A 20,440-nucleotide genomic window follows, 5' to 3' on the forward strand; every position below is an offset into this window, starting at 1 on the left:
CTTGCTTATCATGCACGTTAGGTAATCTAAGTTTGTTGATTGAGTAATCTTAGAGGTTTGATCACTACGCTTTATTCAGTAGGCTTATACGCTGCTTGTCCAGCTTTAAATGTATAAAGGTGTAACCGCATATACCAAGTCAGTTCGAGAGGTGCAAGAGATCCAGGGCAGAGGAACCTTCAGCCTTCCACACGTTACCTACTACCCTATCTATGATCCTCGATATTCAAAGCCACGCCATCATCAGCACGTAGGGGCAAACATCCACTCTCAAGGCCGCGAGATCAGCCCCCCACGCCAGCTGGATCTGCTTTGTCACTCGAGACATCCTGCGCAACGCACATCCCGTTTCATCATGTGCTCATCGATTTATCGGCGCAGTTTTCGGACTGCTGTATTGATCCGCAGCAAGGGACTTTTTTTCTTTGCACGCTTTGATCATGAATAAAACACCCCTCAGCTTCATTCCTAGTGTATGCATTATCTTGTTTCATCAGAATAGTGAGATACCTGCGATACGTGGCTTGTGCCTTCTCGATGAGTATTTGGGTTTCCAATGTACAGAAAGAAGTATGCCGAAATTTCGTGGGTCTTGATCAGTCATGGACCCTCAGGCATCATTCCCGAGGCGAGATCAGAACAAATGGAGAATGCCCTCCGTCAGTCACTTATGACAATATTTGCGGCAGTTGTCCCGGCTCGCTAGCAATGCGATCACGAAACGCCTACGGATGGTTCCCTATCACCGATACTTGCCTTGGAATGGCAGTTGTGCCCCGACAGTTGAGCCCCCACTCAGCAAGGACCCTGGTCCGAAGAGCATCAAGCCACTCGGCCGAAAAGGATGATATATCAGGGACCAGTCCTTAAACACTTTGGGGAACGGCCAAGCACAGACCTTTGAATGCCCAAGCGCGGAAGATTGCCGACGGTCTAAGTGGGCTTCCCGAGCGGGTGGGTATGTCTCACTTCGGAGCTGGCGGTAGTCGCCATGCCAAATATAAGGCCAAATCGTCACATGTGCAGTCAGGAAGCTTGGATTCGTTCATAAAATTGGGTTTATCAGTCATGAGCCTCCGATAAACCTGAAGTTCTACGAGTTGTGCTGTCGAGCCCAGCCTCGCGCTCCATCCACCTTGGAATGGGTTCGCTGCCAGCTGGGGGAACGGCTCTTCCTCGGTGGACCGTCAGTCAACCACATTCTTTGGAAGCTACGATGCCCCCACCCAGCCATCCATTGGGTTATTCTGGCCAGCACTCCAGTATTGCAGACCTTTCTGGATCATAAGATAATTCTTGATACAAGCTATGATGGATGAAGGTTTTCATCTTCTAGCTGCAACATCAGATGTGTTGAGTACCAGAAGTTCACGATCTTTGGGGGCTACCGTTGAAGTTATGGCAAAGCTCAGGGCAACATCTATCAAGATTGGGGCCAAGATTGTTACGTAGAAGTTGCTATCTTGACGCCTACTGGCGCAAGGCTGCTCGATGTTATTACCTCATTGCGCCGAGGTCACTCTCTTGCTAACTTGACAACATGACTTTTCGTTATTGCGTCTGCCGCTTTCACGATGCTATCGTGACGAGTCGTATGCTCCAGCCACCTCGGGTTTCGCGATTCTTGTCTCACTTGGAAGCTTTGTAAATTCCGGAGGGAAAGTATTGGCCAAGTGCCAACGAGCGCAAGCTACACCTTGCCCAGCGCTCACTCGTCAATGAGTCTCCAGGTGCTGAGCCCTCCACGCCATTGCTCCACTCAACGATGACTTCAAGTCGGCCCGGTGTGGGATGCCCTGGCCATTCCATCCGTAGGACCAATCTCCTCACCACAGTCACCATGCTGGCAGGTAAGTGAGATCATTGGGATGATCGATCGGTGATGCACGATATCATTGCTATATGTCGAGGTCAGTTCCCATTATACTTTTTGTCTCTTAGACCTGGTACTGCAAGACCGAGGAGAGCTTACTCAACCCATTCCCGAGTCCATGCCTCGATACCCCTGAATCGAAATATCAAAGCCCGTCGCCACCGCAAAGATGGACGGGCACCAACAGACCCTTGCCACTGCCCTGCAACATCTGTACACCCTTCCGGCTACTGATGTCAGACATAGCTCGGGATTTCGGGGCATAGTGAGAGGATGTACTTCAGATCGAGAAGCTCTTTTGCTTTCCATTCCCCCTCTTTCTGGTTCACCACAACGTCCGCTTCATCTTTTATGTCTGCTTCTCATGGAAATCCCCGGACCATGGCCAACTGTCGCACTACTTCGAACCCATGCCCGTCTACTTCAGCCTCTGACCAACACTTCGCCATCAGGAGACGTGGCACTTCTTATGGAAAACACTGAGAAACTAGTCCGAGAGTCACACACTTCAATGCTGCAGTTGCTGAGCCAAAATGATCGACCTGCCATTCACTCTGCCGATGGCAAGCAATCAATCTCACACCAAGACCTCTACGAGTTTGTCAATGACTTCGCTTTACCAATCGACTGCACCGACCGCAAGCCAGTCATCGCAATTGCGGTTCCAAATGGGCCCCTTCTTGCTGCCGTCTGCATTGCTGTGTCTGCATACTATACAGCAGCGCCAATCGACCCGACGACCGGCCCCGATGAGTTTCAAGCTGATGTGGTGCAGTCTGGTGCACGCTGCATCATAACAGCTGAGCCGGACTATCATCGCCTCCGTCTCGCTGAGTCCTGGACCCAGAACGTTGGCGTGAAAGCGATCATGGTGGATTGGAAGCACGACAAGATTGGACTTCGAGACGGAACAGGGGCCCGCATTGACACTGCAGGTCTTCCTAAGCCACAGCCCAATCAAGCAGATGATGTTGCAATTGCTTTATCAACAAATGGGCCCTGGGGCAAAGACGTCCTTCCATTAACGACTCAGGCCATGTTGGTCGAAGTCGCTTCTACCATCGGCGCCTGGAACCTTGGGCCGACTGACATCGGCGTCAATATGATGGCCCTGCATCAAATGTAAGTGCCCAGCCCATCCAAATCGAGGACGACCTAACCCCTAGCAGTTCTGGACTTCTAAAAGGTCTACTTGCACCCATCTTTTCCGGCGGTTGCACTATATGCTGTGCAGCATTCGACGCAACAGCATTCTGGGACATCCTGAACGAAAGGTGCCCAACCTGGTATCATGCGTCACCTTCCATGCATTTGGTCATCCTAGCTAAAGCTTCCCGAGCCAAGGCATCACGTCAGAGGGCGATCCGTCTGGTTTGTGATGCGGGTGGCGGACTGCCACCCGCTCTGGCACGTAAGCTTCGAGACACATTCCGTTGCGAGGTCCGCTCCAACAACGACATAGCTATGTGAGACACTCTCCAACGCTGAATATTACGACCCTAACCCGTTTACAGCCATAAAGATGATCCACGGTGCATAGTCGAGGCCCCCAAGCTCGCGCTATCAACGTTACCAGACAATAGACCACTTCAGAGAGCTGGAACCCAGTCAGTGGCCGCAAGCCAGGTCGATTACCTTGGCGATGATGGATACTCCTATGTCATGGGCCGGAGCAAAGATGGCATCACCCGCGGCAAGGAGGTCATATCTCCTTTTGAGGTTGAGCGAGCCATCATGACAGCAGCCATGAGCATTGAGTCACCGATCTGTGGAAAACTCTCGCAAGCTCTTGTCTTCGCTGTTAAAGACGAAATTCATGGCGATACATTGGGTGTTGTTCTCGTATCTGCTCCCGAAGCACAGCGCATCGACGTGTGGACGCTCTATGGGGCGCTTCACAACCTCTCACCATCGAAGCGGCCCGCCCTCATCGTATACATGGACGATATGCCGGACAAGAATCATCAGAGCTTGCGGTCTCAGCTTGCAGACCGTCTAGCTCTACCTGCACTCACGGCTAAAACACCGTACCTCGCCAAGCATTGGGAGGCAATATGTCCTCCCGCTGGGACGGATATCTCAACGCCTATCCAACGTAGAAAATGTGAGCTTGATCGTGAGGCCATCACCGCGATTATGCAATCCATCATCCCGAGCGGCTATCAAGCGTGTCTTCGCTTGAGCCCAGACGACGGTAGTCTGGAGGCTTTTGTCGCTCCCAAAGCTTTCGGCATGCAGGGTCTAACGGCAGACTGGCCACCGCACATCAAGCGCATGATGTCGCTTGCTTTGCCTGGATTCATGGTCCCGACAAAGCTTCATGTTTTACCAGAACCATTTGCCGAGGATCCCCTCGGTGTCGTGGATGAGGAACTCCTTGATGTTCATGCGTACCAGAAACCATCAGTCAAATTCAAGCCCGTCTCTCCGACACAGAAGCGGATCGTCAAGGCCTTTGCCGATATTCTGCTGTGGGACTTGGGCAAGATTGACCCAGACATGAATTTTTTCAGCATGGGTGGGGATCGTATCGCTGCCGAGAAGCTTCTCGCGCATTTACGCGCTGACTTCAAGCTGCACATGCCAGCCAGTCTTGTGTTCAACCACGGCACCGTCAAGGCCATTGCAGCATATGTCGACGCAGCATCAGATCAAGCTCCCGAGCCAGAGTCACCTGCCATTGAAGTTGTCCCGACAAAGATATACAGCTCCACTAACCCTTTCCTTATGCTGCTACAGCTACTACCGCTTTGCGTCTTCTATCCCTTGCGTCGAGCTTGCCAGTGGACCGTTTTTTTGACCGTATTGAGTCGAACACGCTTCTGGATGACAAACGCCTGGCTTATGGGCCGCCTCGCAAATCTTGTTGGCTCTATCACCGTTGGCTACATAGTGGTCCAGCTCTTCTCGCCACTCTTCGGGATTGCCATGAAATGGATCATCATCGGCCGCTATCGAGAAGGCGTATATCCAATGTGGGGAGCATACCACACCCGCTGGTGGTTGGTACAAAAGATTGTCACTGTAGCCGGTACAGGCTATTTCAACACCAACAACTTCACAAAAGCTCTTTACTGTCGCTTGATGGGAGCCAAGATTGGAAAAAATGTTCAGCTTACGGGAGCTTCATTGGGCGAGTGGGACCTCCTCGACATTAGGGACGGCGCGATTCTCAACAACACGGTATGCCGACCCTTTGCCGTCGAGGCAAACACATCCATGTACCTCGGCCGCATCATCATCGGAGAGAATTCTTGCGTTGCCTCTATTATAGCTCCGGGTGCGACAATACCACCAGGCACCTGTGTTGGGCTGAACTCGTCCAGCTGGGAGCTTCATGACGCAGATGAATCGAATCGACTACTGTCCCCGAGTCGCGCCCCCGGACCCCACTGGGCTTTGGCAGCGTTTGCCACATTTCCTCTTTTCACAGTCGCATGGTTTCTCACACTGGCACCAATGTTCGGAGGCCTTATGGGTCTCGTCATCGAGAAGCCCCTCGACAGTCACCTTCCGCTTCGCGACATTTTAACATGGTTCCCGTCCAGCCCGAAGGTGGGCTATCATTATCTTTCGATGATCTTGCGCACACTCGTCAGCCCCTATGTACTTGTCGCATTCACAGCTCTTGTCAGGGTCGTGCTCGATAGGTTCATCGGACCTCCGCGCTCAGGAGACTCCCAAGCCCGAGGTGCTCTCCAAATTTGGCGCTCGTCACTGATCAAAACCCTTCTCCCCGACGGGCAATTACGAGAGGCCACTGAGATGCTTGGCCAGCATCACGGCACGACTTCAGTCATATGGCGAATGCTCGGAGCCGAAGTGGGCGACCGTGTATACTGGCCGTGCGTCGCGCCCGTTACTGGAGATTTCGGGCTCGTGCAAATAGGAAACGATGTTCAATTTGATTCGAAGGCTCAGATAATCACGACTGATGGCGTTGGATCTGAAAAGGTTTATATCGGACATGGGGCCATTATCGCGGAGCATGCTCGTCTCTTACCTGGTGTTCGGATCGGCGAGCGAACAATCATGGGACCTGGTACAATGACACAGCGCAATAAGATGTACCCCTCTGATGGCATCTATCTTGGATCGCAGGGAGGCGACTCTGTCTGCCTAACTTCGGGCCGTTCTGCCATGACTGAGAAGGCGGCCAGGCGTCGACGGCTGATGAAGAGCATGCCAAGTTGTGACACACTAGTCAGCGCGAAGGCTCTGCAACACGTTGGAAGCTTTGATACGCTGGTCGAATCCTGCGCCAGCCCCGAAAAGCTCCCAGTTGCTGAGGTCGATTCTCTTAAGGGCATAGACGAAGGCCAAACAACCGAAAGCCCAGAAACGACACCATTCAGGCAAGCCTTCTATCAACGTGAAGCCCCATACCACGTCTCCAGCTCAGCTCTTGTATTCTTCTACTCGGCTTTTATATCGACTTTCACGGTGTTCTTTTGGAATGTTCCAGTGTTCTGTTCCATCAAGGTTGTGGGTAGAATCTTCAACGATCATATGCTGCAGCGGCCCAGTAACTACGACGTTCTAGCCTTGTGGGTGCTCTCAAGTCTGAGCATGATTGCCCTCACCACTGGCAGTGCCGTCTTGGCTATGAGCATCGTCATCGGCGCAAAGTGGGCTCTCCTCGGCCGCGTCACTCGAGGCAGTCAAGACTGGGACCAAAGCCCATTTTGCCAGCGCAGGCAGTTGTTCCTGACTGTGGAAAGGCTTGTCTACCGCTGCTGTCGTGGCAAGGGGGTTCCAGGAATGTTATCGGGCACGCACTGGCTGGTCATGTACTATCGCGCTCTCGGTGCTACCGTCGGCAAAGACGTAGCGCTGTTCGCGAACGGAAAGCCGAACCTGATGTTCACGGAACCCGACCTGGTGACCATCGGGGACCGCGTCGCAATCGACGACGCCACGTTAGTCACGCACAAGGATATTCGGGGCAAGTTTGACTTGGCCGAAGTCAGGATTGGCGACCGTTGCGTTCTTCGTTCGGGAAGCAGCATTCTTAGTGGTGTGACCATGGAACCTGGTAGCTGCCTCCTCGAGCACACACTCATCATGCAAGACGAGGTTGTGCCAGCAGATGCTACCATGCAGGGCTGGCCAGCTGAGAGATTTGACGGCAACAGAACTGATCACAACAATGTGCCCGTTGTGGAGGACTTCGAAGAACCAAAAATGGCGGATCAGTTCCGAAACAACTCTGATGCCACACTCATTGCTGGTCAGGAATGGTGATCATCGTCCGCAGCTACTGCCCTGGAGGCACGACAATTTGACAACGACTCTATGACGCTTCGAAGCAGCCGCAAACATGAGCATACGATGACGAGTTCACAGGGGAATACGCGGAGGACTTCTAGGAAATTGGGAAAAGAGGAGGAAATCAAAATGGGTGATGAAAAATATAGGTGTGTGGTCAAGCGTTAAAGCAGAGGTTACCATCGCATTGGGCATCCTAGGTAAATATAACACATCTTGAAGATGTGTTCTGAATTTATCACGCTTATGCTGTTTCTTTCCGCTGCTGAAATGATTGCCTAGCAGGTCACACTGATCCCGCTAATACAAACGAATGACTTACTATGGCTTGACCTGACGGAACCCTAGTTATTACAAAACTAAGAAGATGTCAATAATTACTATGCTATACCTGTCAGCCGTCCTTTGTCTATTGTTTGACAATTTGAAACAGCAATGATGCCTGTGGGCAGCTTCAGCTCACTATGCATCTCGTCAGCTTACTGACTCATTGTAAGTATTGTCAGCCCATCGACTCAGCGTTGTCGTGACGCGCCTCATATCCGACACTTCGGCCGAGGCTAGGTAAGTTTCGACCCAGGAATAAACCTCGCTTACAAAGGCTTTTCGTTGTCCGTAAGCCGGGAAATAGCAGATACGAGCTTCGAATTGGGTATTTAGGCAGCAACATTCCACATCCCAGTCAGTTATTTCGGGATGGACAAGCGTCGGCGGAAGATCTACTTTGAGCATCAGGTAAGGCTTATGAACAGTGTTTTTCAAGGATTCAACGCTTTGGACATGTTTTATCTCCCGGTGGAGGGATGGTTGTAAAAGTGTCTGCAGCCTGCTACTTCACTGTCGAAAATGGCGTTGGGCAACCCTTCTCTATTCTTCTACTCAGCAGAACTATGTATGCAAACACCGCAATAGTTGCCAGCTATGAGATCCTTCAGTTGCGGGGTTCTGAAAGCTTTGTGCAGTGGTGTTTTGTGTCTGGTTGTTTTGCAACTTATATGGCTTCACCAAAGCCGTCTTGTATTATCTTTTTTGCCATTCCAACACCAACCAACGCCCATCGATAACGTATACTGCCATGGAAAGCCGAAATGCCTCTTTTCGGAATGGACTCTGTCAACTCCCGACGTCAAGGACCACTCGGACTTTTGTCACCAACGTATAAACAACATTCCCGAACGTCACGATCGACTCGCTACCGTCACTGCACATTTTGGTACACCACAAATCCATTATCAACGTGCCTTGAGGACACACTTTTTACACAATGCGATCCATGAGACAGGCATTCATGTACTGGCTACGATGCTCATCGACGACTTATGGAATAAGCCTGCTTTTATCCTTGACCTTCTACTTTCCGAGATGGAGAAACCAGAGGCCGAAAAACTCGAGTGGTTATTCTGGGTCGACCGCGATACCATTATCCTCGATACTTGCTGATCGCCTCTCAGTTTTCTACTATTTCCGATGCAACACAATAATGGATCCGATACCCAGCAGGATATCGCAGACAACACATACTTGCTCGCGACAAAGGATTGGAACGGTCTCAACAACGGTGTCTTTCTCGTGAGAATTAACCGATGGAGCATCGACCTTTTCTCGGCGATTCTCGCACTCCGCCATTACTGGCCTGATGCCGATCTACCCTTTACAGAGCAGAGTGCCATGGAACTACTGTTGCACGAGGCCCCTTTCAACGAAAATGTGATATGGGTGCCCCATTGGTGGTTCAACGCCTACGGGCGGGGCAAAGACAAGGAAGACTTTTAAGCCGCTGAAGACGGACCCAAATTCTCAGCAGCACCATGCGAGGCGGGGAGACTTCCTGGTTCACTTCGCAGGAACCGGGTACCGAGACCAGGCCATGGCACCGTGGCTGGACCATGCCGAGAACGCGACAGTAGGTTGGGCTCTTGAAACCAAGGAGAGAGATTTAGATTCGGAGACGAGTGAATTTTGGGAGATATGGAAGAATAATACAATTACATGAATCACTTGATGCTCGAATCATGCTCCCCAGCTCCCAAAAGTTCTGTGTTGTCACGCGTATACAATGGGGCACCCCTGACTATGGCTTCAGCGATTCTACACAGGTGGTTATTACCGCTGGCGTACGCCACCTTTGGCCTTGATGATACTCTATCGCCCAAGATTGATGTTTGGCAGACTATCACTGGCGAGTTGACACGCACGGCGGCAACGTGAGGCGGGGTGTTGGCAATCGTAATGCCACCGTCACGCGGCGAGATAATCTTAACGAATATGAGACCTTAATTCGATAGCTAAAACCTCGGTATTGACTAATGACGGGTAATAAGGCCAAGGCTCATGGGTGTCCGATGGTCGAATGACATCCTCCCAGACTATCCTGCCAAGTGGCCTAAAAGTCTTGTCGCCCCAGATGGACGTGGCATAATAATCGCAGGGGTCAAGACAAACTTTGCTTTTTATGTTATCTTCTTATCCCGCATGTTGATCCAAGCTGGACGGCGCTGCAGCGTCGACTCATGACTGTCAGTGGAGGAACTTGATGAGGAGCCATCTTCCTCCACATCTTCCTCGCCGATTTCACCACAGTTGGGAAGCTGCCTCGAACCACAGATACCTGGAGTGTCGGTTGCCGCAATCACTCTCAAGAAACACGCATTGAAGGCGGATGTTTTTCCACTTGGCAACGCCCTCGCGCTGGATGCGTCTCTCGCCGGAAGCTTCTTTTGCTGCGGTCTTGCTTCGAGAACCTGTCTGCCACGAAACGTCTTGTTCACGTCGCACCTTGCCTGCATCCCTTCTCATCGCCTGGCCTACTATACCTGCATAGAGCCAGCAAAGAATAGCTCACATCCTGTCAATGGCCGCCGTTGGCTTGAATCTTTGATTTCCCGGCTGCCTGCGAAGCAAATGACGGCCATGCCTGGCTCGGAACCCATCAAAGGCCTGAATAAGCGTATGACGTTCAAAGACACGCTTTTCAAGGTCACGGGTCGCAGAAAGAAGAACCCAGAAGACAATCAACGAGCATCGACTCAATCTACGACATCCACCGCGACGAATGCTTCAGAAGCCTCAGCCGCGTCTGCGGCAACCATTGCGAACCTTGTGATCCCCGCATCGGACACACCGATATTCGCTGCCCTCCCACCGACGCGTGAAAAGTACTGCACGCTACGCCTGAGCGATGACTTAGCCATCTCCATTGGTGATGCTTTTGATCCCAACCCCAAGGCCACTCTTGATGACGCCCCACGCTTTGAATATGGACTCATTCGTTGGCCCAAATTCATCCGACTGCTCCTCGTCTTTCCCGCCATCATCCCCGAAGAGCCTCTTGAAACCCTTTTGTTTCACGCCGACTTGCACGAGGTGCCATTTCAGATGCTCAAGTACGAGGCTGGAGACTTGCTGCGCACGATGCATCTCAATGGGATGCAAACGACTGTCCACCAGGGCCTCTACGACGCCTTGCTGGCCATGCGCGACCGCTCCAAGAGGCGAAACTTCACTGTTCTCTGGGTCGACGAAGTCTGCGTCAATCAGGCTGATCCGGTGGAGCGCGACGCCCACGCACGTCTCAAACGCGACATTGTCGCCGCCTGCACGGGCAAGACAGCGGTCGACTCTGCTCTGAACGCCAATTTCAAACGCGGGCGCGCTGATCGCCGATCCCTCGAGGTTGACGGCGCCGAGTCGTCTCGCCAATTCACTGGCCAGCCTGCCCGCCAGACGCGACGTCATTTGTCGAATGCTTCGGAGCTGTCCGGAACCACAGCGGCAGACCCTTTGTCGCGCGCCCACTCGCGCGCTCAGTCTGTGGGTGCGTCCTCCGTGAAAACGACGGAACGAATCCGCGCCATCTCGGATTCGGGTGATACTGAAAGTCCCGACGACAAGGGCAAGGCCCCGGCCAAATCGAGAAAGTCGTCACGCGAGCAGTCGGCTGGCGGCTCGATGCAGTCGCGTGAGGGACGACGCGCGAGGAGGTCCATATCATTTGATGTTCCCAGACATCCGAGGGCAGAGGACGGCTACGGCAGCAATGGTGATGATTCAGATGCAGCTGCTACGTCGGATGCAAGCCCGGACATAAACTACGCTGTTATGAAGTCGCAGCCTTTCTAGAATATGCATTCAAGGTGAAACGTTTCCGAGGGAAAAAAAAAATTGACTTTCCATCGTATCGTTGGCTGCTTGAAAATCACATGAATGATCCAAGGTCGATGTGTCCTTCTCCGTCCAGCAGCTGGAAGAGATTGAGATCACCAAAACCGGGTTCCCCACCAGTATCCATTCTCCCTTCGAGAAACGCCGAATGATTTGGTGTCTGGGGCAAAGAGTCCGACATGCCCAGGAATCCCGTATAAATATCACCGAAAGGTGGCGTTCCGAGGCCGAGATAGCCGGAGGCCCCAGAGTTTCGAGCCGGCGAGTTGCGACGATCCGAGACCGACTGAGAGTACGACTGCTGCGGCAGGGCCTCTTGGCCTTCGCGTGGAACAAGACCAAACAGCTGTGATGAGCTTTCCGTTCGCTGAATCCGCTCGTTGAGTTCTTTCTTCTCCAAGTACTCAAGCGCAGATGAAAGGAGAGATTTGGCGATGAGGGCGTACTGCCCAGCATTCGTGTCGTGTTTGGCGAAATGCTCCAGGGCTTGGATTGATCTTCGGCTGTATTTTTCAAGGATGCGACCAAAAGACCCGAGGAGTCCTATACCAAGTACGAGGGAAGAGGCAAACAGCCAGGATCTGGATTCATCAGCGTAGCCCGGCGCCAAAGAGTCGTGTCACTTACACCACCAGAGGAACATGGCCTTGGAGATACCCCTTGTCAATAAGCTCAGCCACTGGCTCTACCATGAAGCTAGCGGCATCGATACAGGCATCTGCGAGCTTCGATTTGCCTGAGGAAAGGCCTGACTGCGTGGTTGGTTGCCCCGCCCGGCTGTCGGAAAGGCGCTTGTGTAGCTCATACATCAAGAAAGGACGCGACACCAGTATGACAGCTTCCCAAGTCAGTTGGAGTGGTGTTCCTAGAAGGTTCAGACTCACAATAATAGTAAGAGCACAGTACTTGACATGCGCCTGTGACTTCCGTTCCGTTGCCTTCTGCTGGTGGGCTGGCGATAACGTGCTTCAATTTAGGCAGCCACCTGATGGACCAGTCGCGAAGTCGTCGAGAAATGCCCTCGGTCAATTGGTAAGATATCTTTTTGCGCGAGTATACTTCGACGACGATCTCTTCGGCGATCAAGAATATTTGCACAGAAGAGTTCAATATATCGAAGGCCTCCTGGCCGTCTTCATCCGGCGCCGAATACGAGACAGTACAGTCGACGTCAGAAGTCGCGGGTGGTCGTCCCATAGATGTGCTGAGGAAAAGGTCCAAGATGCGCATGCTCTTCCATAGGCGGTCACTGGGAGTTTCCTTAGTCAACCCCATGCAAATACCCAACGAGCTCAAGGTTGAAGCCTACCGTTGGCGCTGAGTTTCAGGCCCAAAGCGCGTGTTGATTTCCGTACGGTGGACCCCAATGGAATATGCAGCGCGCACAGCGATACCTGTATTGTCAGTCATGTTTAATGGCATAACATTTTCATGGGACACACCGCAAAAGAGGAACGCGCCGTTGGTTTGACAAGAACCAAGCATGAACACTGTGATGAGGACGAAGGCTTGGATTGTCGATACTGTCAGGTTACCGGTGAGGTTGGCAAGGGCAATATTCCGAGCATGGTCAAAGTACGTCACGGCGAGGTCTTCATGTGTGGCTTGGTAGCCAATGGCCAGTACCAAAAAGTGCACAGCAGATGAGACATCGTGCCGCTCAGTTTGACTGGCCCACAGAGCAATGTCATCACGAACTCTTGTGTGGCAAAATAAATCAACAATACCGCTCGTCTGGTCTAGTCAGTATAGCTTACAACCGGAGGAAGGGCGATGTAAAGATGAAGACTGACCACGGATGAGTAGGCAGCAACGGCAGTAGGTATCGTATCGCGGTGCAGTACGGGCAGTGTGCCGGAGCCCTGACAGTGCGACGGCTTGGAATTGGCGCTGTCGCTACCAGAGAAACGATTCACATGTTGAGCGAAGGCATTGGCATCAACGCGACTCGATACAAGCTGCCGCACAGTCTGAAAGAAGGACAGTGGCGCGCAATCGCCAATGAAGACTTGTCAATGGTCAGCCACGTTAGGGTCTCATGGCGCTTGCCCGAACTAACATACTGAGCTTTCCTTGTGCGTCTCTCAGGAGCCGGGCCTCTCGTGGAACTTCAGTCTCGTCATCGGCGGCCTCTTGTGAAGTGTCGACTCGAGGCGTTGGCGTGGCGGTATGGCTTTGCTGACGACTGTACGACGACCTCGGGCCCGGCGACTGGTGATGCCGGGTCAGCCGATCAGACCCAGGGGCGGACGGCGATGGCGTGACTGTCGTCCGGGCCACCTGCGTGCGTCGGCGGTGCTGGGGGGAATAATGGCACGTTGAGGCCCGTTGCCGGCGAGTACAGTAGCTGCAGGGAATATTGCCATCGCATTTCACTGGGCCGTCGATCAGCAATCGATCTACGTATGCAAGATCTAAGGGGCATGGGCGGATACCCTTTCTCGCCTTGCAACTATCGCAAGCATTGGCAATCCGGGCGCGGACGCGCCGGACGGGATCATCTTCCATAAATGTCGTGTCAGTCCAATGGCTGGACGGATGACGGACTCGGAGGGCGCTCGGAAGTTGCACAGCACTGGTGGCGGGTGACAGGGTGCAGATGTAGGCGTGACCGTATGGGTGTGGATAGCGAAGGGCGGATAGTAAGGGCGGATGGAGAGTGGGCGGCTTGTCTTTGGCTGCCGGGAGGGAAGGGTCAATCTCTACTGCAAAAATGCTCTTGATTCGGCTTCCGCGCTCGGGATTACAAAGTCACCAGACCTGGGTACCTTACTAACAGTTTCGGGTGGGTCAATGACGTCTTTAGTGCGGCGCATCGTACGATCCGAGGCAGGCAGGTTCATATCCGTAGCTTCCGCACTATCATCCGCATCCGCAACCGCATCTTTGACAGCTCACGGGACTTGTCCCAAGTCTTCCCCCCGCTTGCCCGCTGGCCCGGTTTGCATCACATCAGGGCAAAATTTGTAACAGGTTATCAAGCCCCCAAAGATCTCAAGTTGACCTATCAAGAACGCCCGCTATGCATTTCAAGCACGTAGGTCTATCGCCATGCGCATGCAATCCGAACCGTCATCGCCTGCTCAAATCTCCCGCCTGTGCCGTTTCGTCTCTCGTCTGCTTGAGGAACGGCATCAGCGGCGTTCCGCCAGTACCCGTCAGCTGTTTTGAGTCCTTGGTCGTCTCTGACACACTCGCCAAGTCGACCTTGCCGGCTGTTGCAGTGCCCTTTGCCTTCTGTGATGGCAGCACAATGTATCGCGCCACAATCTGAAGATGCTTGTTGCGAAAATCTGTCAGAGCCCGCGTTGCCGCCTGATATGCATCGTGGAGTCTTTCCTGCGCCTTTGTCTGGGGCGGCAACATGGCCAGCTCACGGATGCTCCCCAGCAGCCGTACGTGCTCGAGGAATCGTCTATGTGGACCGGGCATGTATTCGCGGACTTGCTGATGGAATGTCGGCTCTTTGGACGCCTTGGGGTTCGACTCGGACTTGAAGTTGCCATGAGACATGTGTTCAACACCAAGAACGACGTCGAGGAACTGAATGAGAGAGCTCTGGCCGTTACTGCCGCCTCGGAGCTGCTGCCAGCTGCCCTTGCCGTTCCCTTCGTCGTAAAAGACTCCATTGGGCAAACCCGCTGCCGCCATGTTTTTGCTGCCCGCCAAAAATGGTCGGATCTTGTAAAAGAAGCACATGGGGTCACACGCCTCGTACATGCGTTCCAGAAGCGCGCCCGTCTTGCGGATGCTGCTCGTCAGCGACTCGATTGATGATGTGATGGTATCATAGTCCCGCGACTTGATGGCATCAAGCCCGTTTAACATGGACGAGACGATGTGCGCACCCTCGGCCTCCATTGCCACCGACACAAGATAAAACCAAGCCTCGTCACGAGTTCCGGTAAATGTGTGGAGTGACTCGAGTTTGTCGAGGTCGGTAAAGTCTGTGCTCGAGCTGGAGAAGTTCCAGAGGTTGAGCGCGGCGTACGTTGCGACTGGTGGCAGCTCTAGGTGCTTTGCAACACGTAAAATGGGGACGGACACGGCTGGTGGAAGCACCTGAACATAGATCAGCCGGGCTCGTAGGCTTTTGCGCGGCACAAATCGTACGTACCTCTTCGGCCTTTTCTCCACCCCAGACCCAAGCGTGTGTGAAGAAGCTAAGGATGACATAGGCTCTCCTCCACTCGGATTCGCTCGAAAGCTGGCTTGTTGACAGCACTGGCAACTTTCGAACCTCGTCATGAAATCTTCTCGAGCTCAGGAGCTCGGGGAGGTGGTAAATTACTCGCTCCCAGGGGGCATAGTATGCGGAAGGGAGATGTGGCAGTGGCGCCTCAGCTGGGAGAAAGCCATTCTTGGTGATTCCAAACTCCCTATATGCTTGTTCCGTGAAGGCATCTTCGCGAAGTGGGGAGATGGCATGGGGAGACATGATGAATAGAGACGCTGTGTGAAAAGGGCAGTTTGACAGTGCTAACGAGCATACTTGATGCGAAACTTGAGAAAAATGAGAGCAGAATATTTAGAACTTGCTCATGACGGCCGCTGTGACATGAAGTATCTTGTCTCCATGCCCATTCGTATCCCTGACTTGAACATCCGCAGCGGAACCCCGATCCCGCTCCGTGGTCCAACTCCTTGTTCCGCCTCCGGCTATTTGCGGAAGAAAATTCAGCGGGTCGGTTGTCGGATGCGGATCTCGGATGTGGGTGCGGATGTGCTCTTTTGCAGCCAAGTGCGGCCGACGGCGGCTACAAAGTGGTCGAAAAGCCGCCCCAAGCAATCACTCAACCCCTCATTCAGCAGAACACTACAAGCACCTCATCGTCCGATATATCTCACCCGCACTGCCAGCCTCATACGATTACCCCAGTCATGGAGTTCTCATCTTACGTGGAGCACCTCCGTTCCGGCGGCCGTGCCAAGTTTCCGGCCAATGCCAACACAATTGAATACGCCCAGCAGATGGACCGCCAGGATGAACTTCGCCACTTCCGAAATGAATTCATCCTGCCGACCAAGGGGTCATTGAAGAAGAAGTCAATTAATGGTATCCTGCCAAGTAAATGCTTCGCTCCAAAAGATCGATCGCATCAAGCTGACATCGCTCACAGATGGTGAGCAGCTGGCTGTCAATGGTGAGACCAACGGTCACAGCACATCCCCAGCAGATGACACGCCATCCATCTACTTCTGCGGCAACTCACTTGGTGTACAGCCCAAGGCTACGCGGCATTACCTGAATGCGCAACTCGAGACCTGGGCTTCGATCGCTGTTGGCGGCCACTTCTCAGCGCTGGAGGATTCACCTCTTGTGTGCTGGCAGGACATGGCGGAGGAGTGTGCTATCAGAAGCGCTGCCATCGTTGGAGCGCTACCCGAGGAGGTCGTGGTCATGAACACTCTAACAGCGAACCTGCACTTTCTCATGGCAAGCTTCTACCGACCCACTGAAAAGAAGCACAAGATCATCCTCGAATGGCGCCCATTTCCCAGTGACCACTATGCCATCGAGTCACAGATTCAATGGCACAGCCTGGACCCCAAGAAGTCGATGGTGCAGATCCAACCGGACAACGATTTTTACATCTCCACCGATCTCATTTTGAGAACCATCGATGAGCATGCCGACGAGACAGCGCTCATCCTTCTGCCTGGCATCCAGTACTACAGCGGCCAATTATTCGACATGGAGCGCATCACCAAATACGCACAGGATCGTGATATCGTTGTCGGCTGGGATCTTGCCCACGCGGCTGGCAACGTTGAGGTCAAGCTTCACGACTGGAATGTTGACTTTGCGGTGTGGTGCACATACAAGTACCAGAACGCGGGACCTGGCGCTATCGCAGGCGCGTTCGTTCACGAGAGGCATGGTAAGGTGGAGAAGGAGGCCGGGCGTCCTGTGTTCAGGCACCGCCTGACAGGATGGTACGGCGGAGACAAGTCTGTGCGATTCAACATGGACAACAACTTCTTGCCGACAATAGGCGCTGGCGGCTTCCAGGTTTCGAACCCTTCGGCGATTGATCTAGCGTCGCTTGCCGCGTCGCTTTCTGTTTTTGCCAAGACGGACATGAAGTCGTTGAGATCCAAGGCGCTGGTCCTGACAGCGTACGCAGAGCACCTACTGGATGGTATCCTCGCGGACGAGTCCAAGGATGAGCCATCCTTCAGAGTTATCACGCCAAGGAACCCGTTGGAGCGAGGCACGCAGCTGAGCGTGCTGCTCAGCGACGGCCTATTGAATGACGTTAGCGCAGCACTGACGGACGCGGGTGTGGTTTGTGATAAGAGGAAGCCGGGCGTCATTCGTGTTGCCCCGGTGCCGCTGTACTGTACGTTCGAGGATGTCTGGACATTTATGGACGTCCTCAGGAAGTCGATTGCATAGACAAAGGTAGTAAAAGTACATAGCGGATTGTTTTACGAAGAGCATCACATCACACCCTGTCGCCCACGTGAGCTTCTCTCGAGGGAGTCAAGATTCGGCTTGCTCAAGAAACTTCAATCAGATGATGGGGAGCTCCGTCGCGTCGGCTCCGAGCTCGTCTTTGAGCTGAGCGATGTTATGAGTTCGGCTGCTCTCGTCCCTAATCTTTCGCAAGGCGAGCGCTTCTTCTGCGACTGTCAAGAGTCGAATTGAAACTTTTAGTTGTCTCCCGTATAGTTTCAAGTAGATCAAGACGGGTCTTCTGTTGTCTTTTAAAGTCCGTTTCTAACTTCAATTGTGGAAGCACAAGGTCTCAAAACGTCCAGATATCCCTAACCATCACTTATGGATGGGTTAGCCCAAATGTACAGTTGTTATTCTGCTTGTCAGGGTATCTTGGACTGGGGGTCAAAGCCTTGGTAGTAATAGCCCTTACTTCAATTGATCAATATAGTAGACAATGGTCTAATTATGTGGCTGGGCGGAAGATGTATATTACTACTCAATTGCCTGATGAGTTCCGCGCTCCCAAATAGACACAGTATCTGTACTCTTTGCAAGTGCCACGTTTTCATCTTATGATATACATCCAGCGATTGATAGTGTTGAATCAGCCGCAGTTCGGGTCTACGGATGGGACACGAGTTGCTCTTACATAGTCCCAATCAAATCCCTCTGGTGTGGGCTGCGACTTGTCGAACCCCTCAACTTTAATGTAGCAATAGGCCGTGATGCCTGCCTTAGTATGTCCCTTAGAACATGTACGCTTGTCGTTCTCGGCTTCCCCCCCTAATGACACCTGGATGAAAATGCATTCGCCGAATATCGGAGGGCAATGGGGTTTTTTGATAGCGCGGCCGAGTTCTTGGCAGGATTTTTCGATAGTAGTTAGGCGTTCTGTGCAGGACCAGTGACGCTTGAACTTAGCTATAGCTTGGCAACAGAGACTTTCTGAAATAAGAAGTGTTAAAAGGGTGAAAAGGAGGATATTCATGTTAAAGTATTGCATTTTATTTAAACTTTAGTCGATTAAGATATTAGGGAGCTACTTTAGCGTTGAGAGTAGTATAAGATATAAGAACCTATTAATTTATAGAGGAACATTTTAAAAGTTAGTAACGTAGACTTGAAGATATCCTAAGGGATTTATAATAGAATATGAATATATTTTTAAGTTTAGCTCTAAGCTATAGTTTATCTATTAAAGTAATTTTTAATTTAAGAAATATACTAATTTAATAGAATTTAAAACTAAGTAAAAACTTTTAATTATAGTTCCTAAGTATTCTAATATAAGTAGGGGTTAAAGCTAGTTAGGAGGGGTAATAGAGTTTCTAATTAAAAAGTTAAGTTATTATTAGGTTTAAGTTTATATAAATACTCTATAATAAAGCTAAAATAACTTCTAAAGTAGCTCTAATTCCTTTATATAGTAAAAAGTTAAATACCCTTTAAAGTAAATATTATAAAAAGTTTAAACTATAGAAAGAATAATTCCTAAGGGTTATCTATTAATAGCTTCTCTATTAAAACCTTAGTATTTTATCTATAACTTAATATATCTTAGACTAGCTATAAGAGATAAGGGTTTAATTAGTATATTAATAGATTAAGAGAATAACTATTTACTTTTATACTATTTAAGTTTTTCCTTATATATAGGGGTAAAAGCTATAGTCTCTTAGATTTAAAGCCTATTTTATCTAAATATATTAGACTAATATTAGAGGATTCCCTAAAGTAGTAATTAGGATAGTAATTACTAATATAGTAATTAGTAGGGGATTACTATAGCTAGGGTTTAAAGCTCTTAGGAATATATAAATTATAGTATATATAATTAATAGATTAGATAGTATAGGAATTATAAGGGTTAGAGTCTTATAACTACTCTAGTAGCTTAAATAAAAGCTTAACTATAACGATATATATATTATAAAATAGAGAGAAATCGTAGCTATAGAATAGTATAATCTTTATAATATTCTATAGAGCTATTCTATAGTAATAAGCGTTTAAGTTCTTATACTCTATTAGCTAGAGCTTGAAATCCGACTCTACTTCCCCTTTAGGTCTAGAGATAGTCTAAGCGCCTTATCTATATATAGCTACTAAGGGTTAGTCTACTATATATAGAGGGCACCCCTTAGACTGATTTTTTAGGTTTTTAGATCTTAATAATTATCTAATTCTAATTATATTTATAAGTTCCCTTTATATAGTAATTCCTATCTAATTTATATATTCTTAAATATTATAAATAGATATTTTCTAAGATATACTTTACTCCTATTAGGATTAATCTAAATATTTTATTTAATTAATTATAACTTTCTTCTTAATTACCTGTCTATCTATTTACCTTTAATCTAAATAAAAAATATATTATTTTATAGCTTTTATTAAAGGCTATAAGAATCTTCGATCTATTTCTTAACTTAATATCTCTTTCTAGAAGTATAATTACTTTTATCTCTCCCTTCCTCTTATCTATTATTATCTCTTATTAGTATATATTATAATTAGTATAGGAGGTATTAGGTAATAATTAAGGGTAAAGCTTAATTATAGGATAAAGAGATAATAATAGATAAGAGGAAAGGAGAGATAAAAGTAATTATATCTCTAGAAGGAGATATCGGGTCGAGAAATAGATTAAGGATTCTTATAGCGCTTAATAAGAGCTATAAAATAGTATA

The 20,440-nt window shown here is 50.3% G+C and overlaps 7 protein-coding genes across 7 annotated transcripts; 5 read left to right on the forward strand and 2 right to left on the reverse strand.

Annotated features, from left to right (window-relative positions):
• Positions 1 to 2,042: 2,042 nt before the first annotated feature.
• On the forward strand, positions 2,043 to 7,117 carry VDAG_10518 (acyl-CoA synthetases /AMP-acid ligases II; the record flags this gene model as incomplete). Its single annotated transcript, XM_009659606.1, has 3 exons — positions 2,043 to 2,995; positions 3,043 to 3,339; positions 3,388 to 7,117. The coding sequence occupies 3 exons, from the start codon at positions 2,043 to 2,045 to the stop codon at positions 7,115 to 7,117; spliced, it is 4,980 nt and encodes a 1,659-aa protein (XP_009657901.1).
• A 1,491-nt stretch (positions 7,118 to 8,608) lies between these two features.
• Positions 8,609 to 8,914, forward strand: VDAG_10519 (galactosyl transferase GMA12/MNN10 family protein; the record flags this gene model as incomplete). Its single annotated transcript, XM_009659607.1, has 1 exon — positions 8,609 to 8,914. One exon carries the CDS (start codon positions 8,609 to 8,611, stop codon positions 8,912 to 8,914), a length of 306 nt encoding a protein of 101 aa, XP_009657902.1.
• Positions 8,915 to 8,949: 35 nt separating this feature from the next.
• On the forward strand, positions 8,950 to 9,349 carry VDAG_10520 (uncharacterized protein; the record flags this gene model as incomplete). Its single annotated transcript, XM_009659608.1, has 3 exons — positions 8,950 to 9,044; positions 9,165 to 9,255; positions 9,311 to 9,349. The coding sequence occupies 3 exons, from the start codon at positions 8,950 to 8,952 to the stop codon at positions 9,347 to 9,349; spliced, it is 225 nt and encodes a 74-aa protein (XP_009657903.1).
• Positions 9,350 to 10,051: 702 nt separating this feature from the next.
• Positions 10,052 to 11,260, forward strand: VDAG_10521 (uncharacterized protein; the record flags this gene model as incomplete). Its single annotated transcript, XM_009659609.1, has 1 exon — positions 10,052 to 11,260. One exon carries the CDS (start codon positions 10,052 to 10,054, stop codon positions 11,258 to 11,260), a length of 1,209 nt encoding a protein of 402 aa, XP_009657904.1.
• A 76-nt stretch (positions 11,261 to 11,336) lies between these two features.
• Positions 11,337 to 13,673, reverse strand: VDAG_10522 (fungal specific transcription factor domain-containing protein; the record flags this gene model as incomplete). Its single annotated transcript, XM_009659610.1, has 8 exons — positions 11,337 to 11,883; positions 11,930 to 12,140; positions 12,214 to 12,551; positions 12,612 to 12,696; positions 12,745 to 13,036; positions 13,096 to 13,310; positions 13,366 to 13,513; positions 13,542 to 13,673. The coding sequence occupies 8 exons, from the start codon at positions 13,671 to 13,673 to the stop codon at positions 11,337 to 11,339; spliced, it is 1,968 nt and encodes a 655-aa protein (XP_009657905.1).
• Positions 13,674 to 14,374: 701 nt separating this feature from the next.
• VDAG_10523 (indoleamine 2,3-dioxygenase family protein) lies at positions 14,375 to 15,740 on the reverse strand (the record flags this gene model as incomplete). The annotated part of the gene is made up of 2 exons (XM_009659611.1): positions 14,375 to 15,364; positions 15,420 to 15,740. The coding sequence occupies 2 exons, from the start codon at positions 15,738 to 15,740 to the stop codon at positions 14,375 to 14,377; spliced, it is 1,311 nt and encodes a 436-aa protein (XP_009657906.1).
• A 443-nt stretch (positions 15,741 to 16,183) lies between these two features.
• On the forward strand, positions 16,184 to 17,702 carry VDAG_10524 (kynureninase; the record flags this gene model as incomplete). The annotated part of the gene is made up of 2 exons (XM_009659612.1): positions 16,184 to 16,370; positions 16,423 to 17,702. 2 exons carry the CDS (start codon positions 16,184 to 16,186, stop codon positions 17,700 to 17,702), a joined length of 1,467 nt encoding a protein of 488 aa, XP_009657907.1.
• Positions 17,703 to 20,440: the final 2,738 nt, after the last annotated feature.

The sequence above is a fragment of the Verticillium dahliae genome, genomic scaffold (assembly GCF_000150675.1).
Source record: "Verticillium dahliae VdLs.17 supercont1.44 genomic scaffold, whole genome shotgun sequence".
Classification (NCBI taxonomy): Eukaryota; Fungi; Ascomycota; class Sordariomycetes; order Glomerellales; family Plectosphaerellaceae; genus Verticillium; species Verticillium dahliae.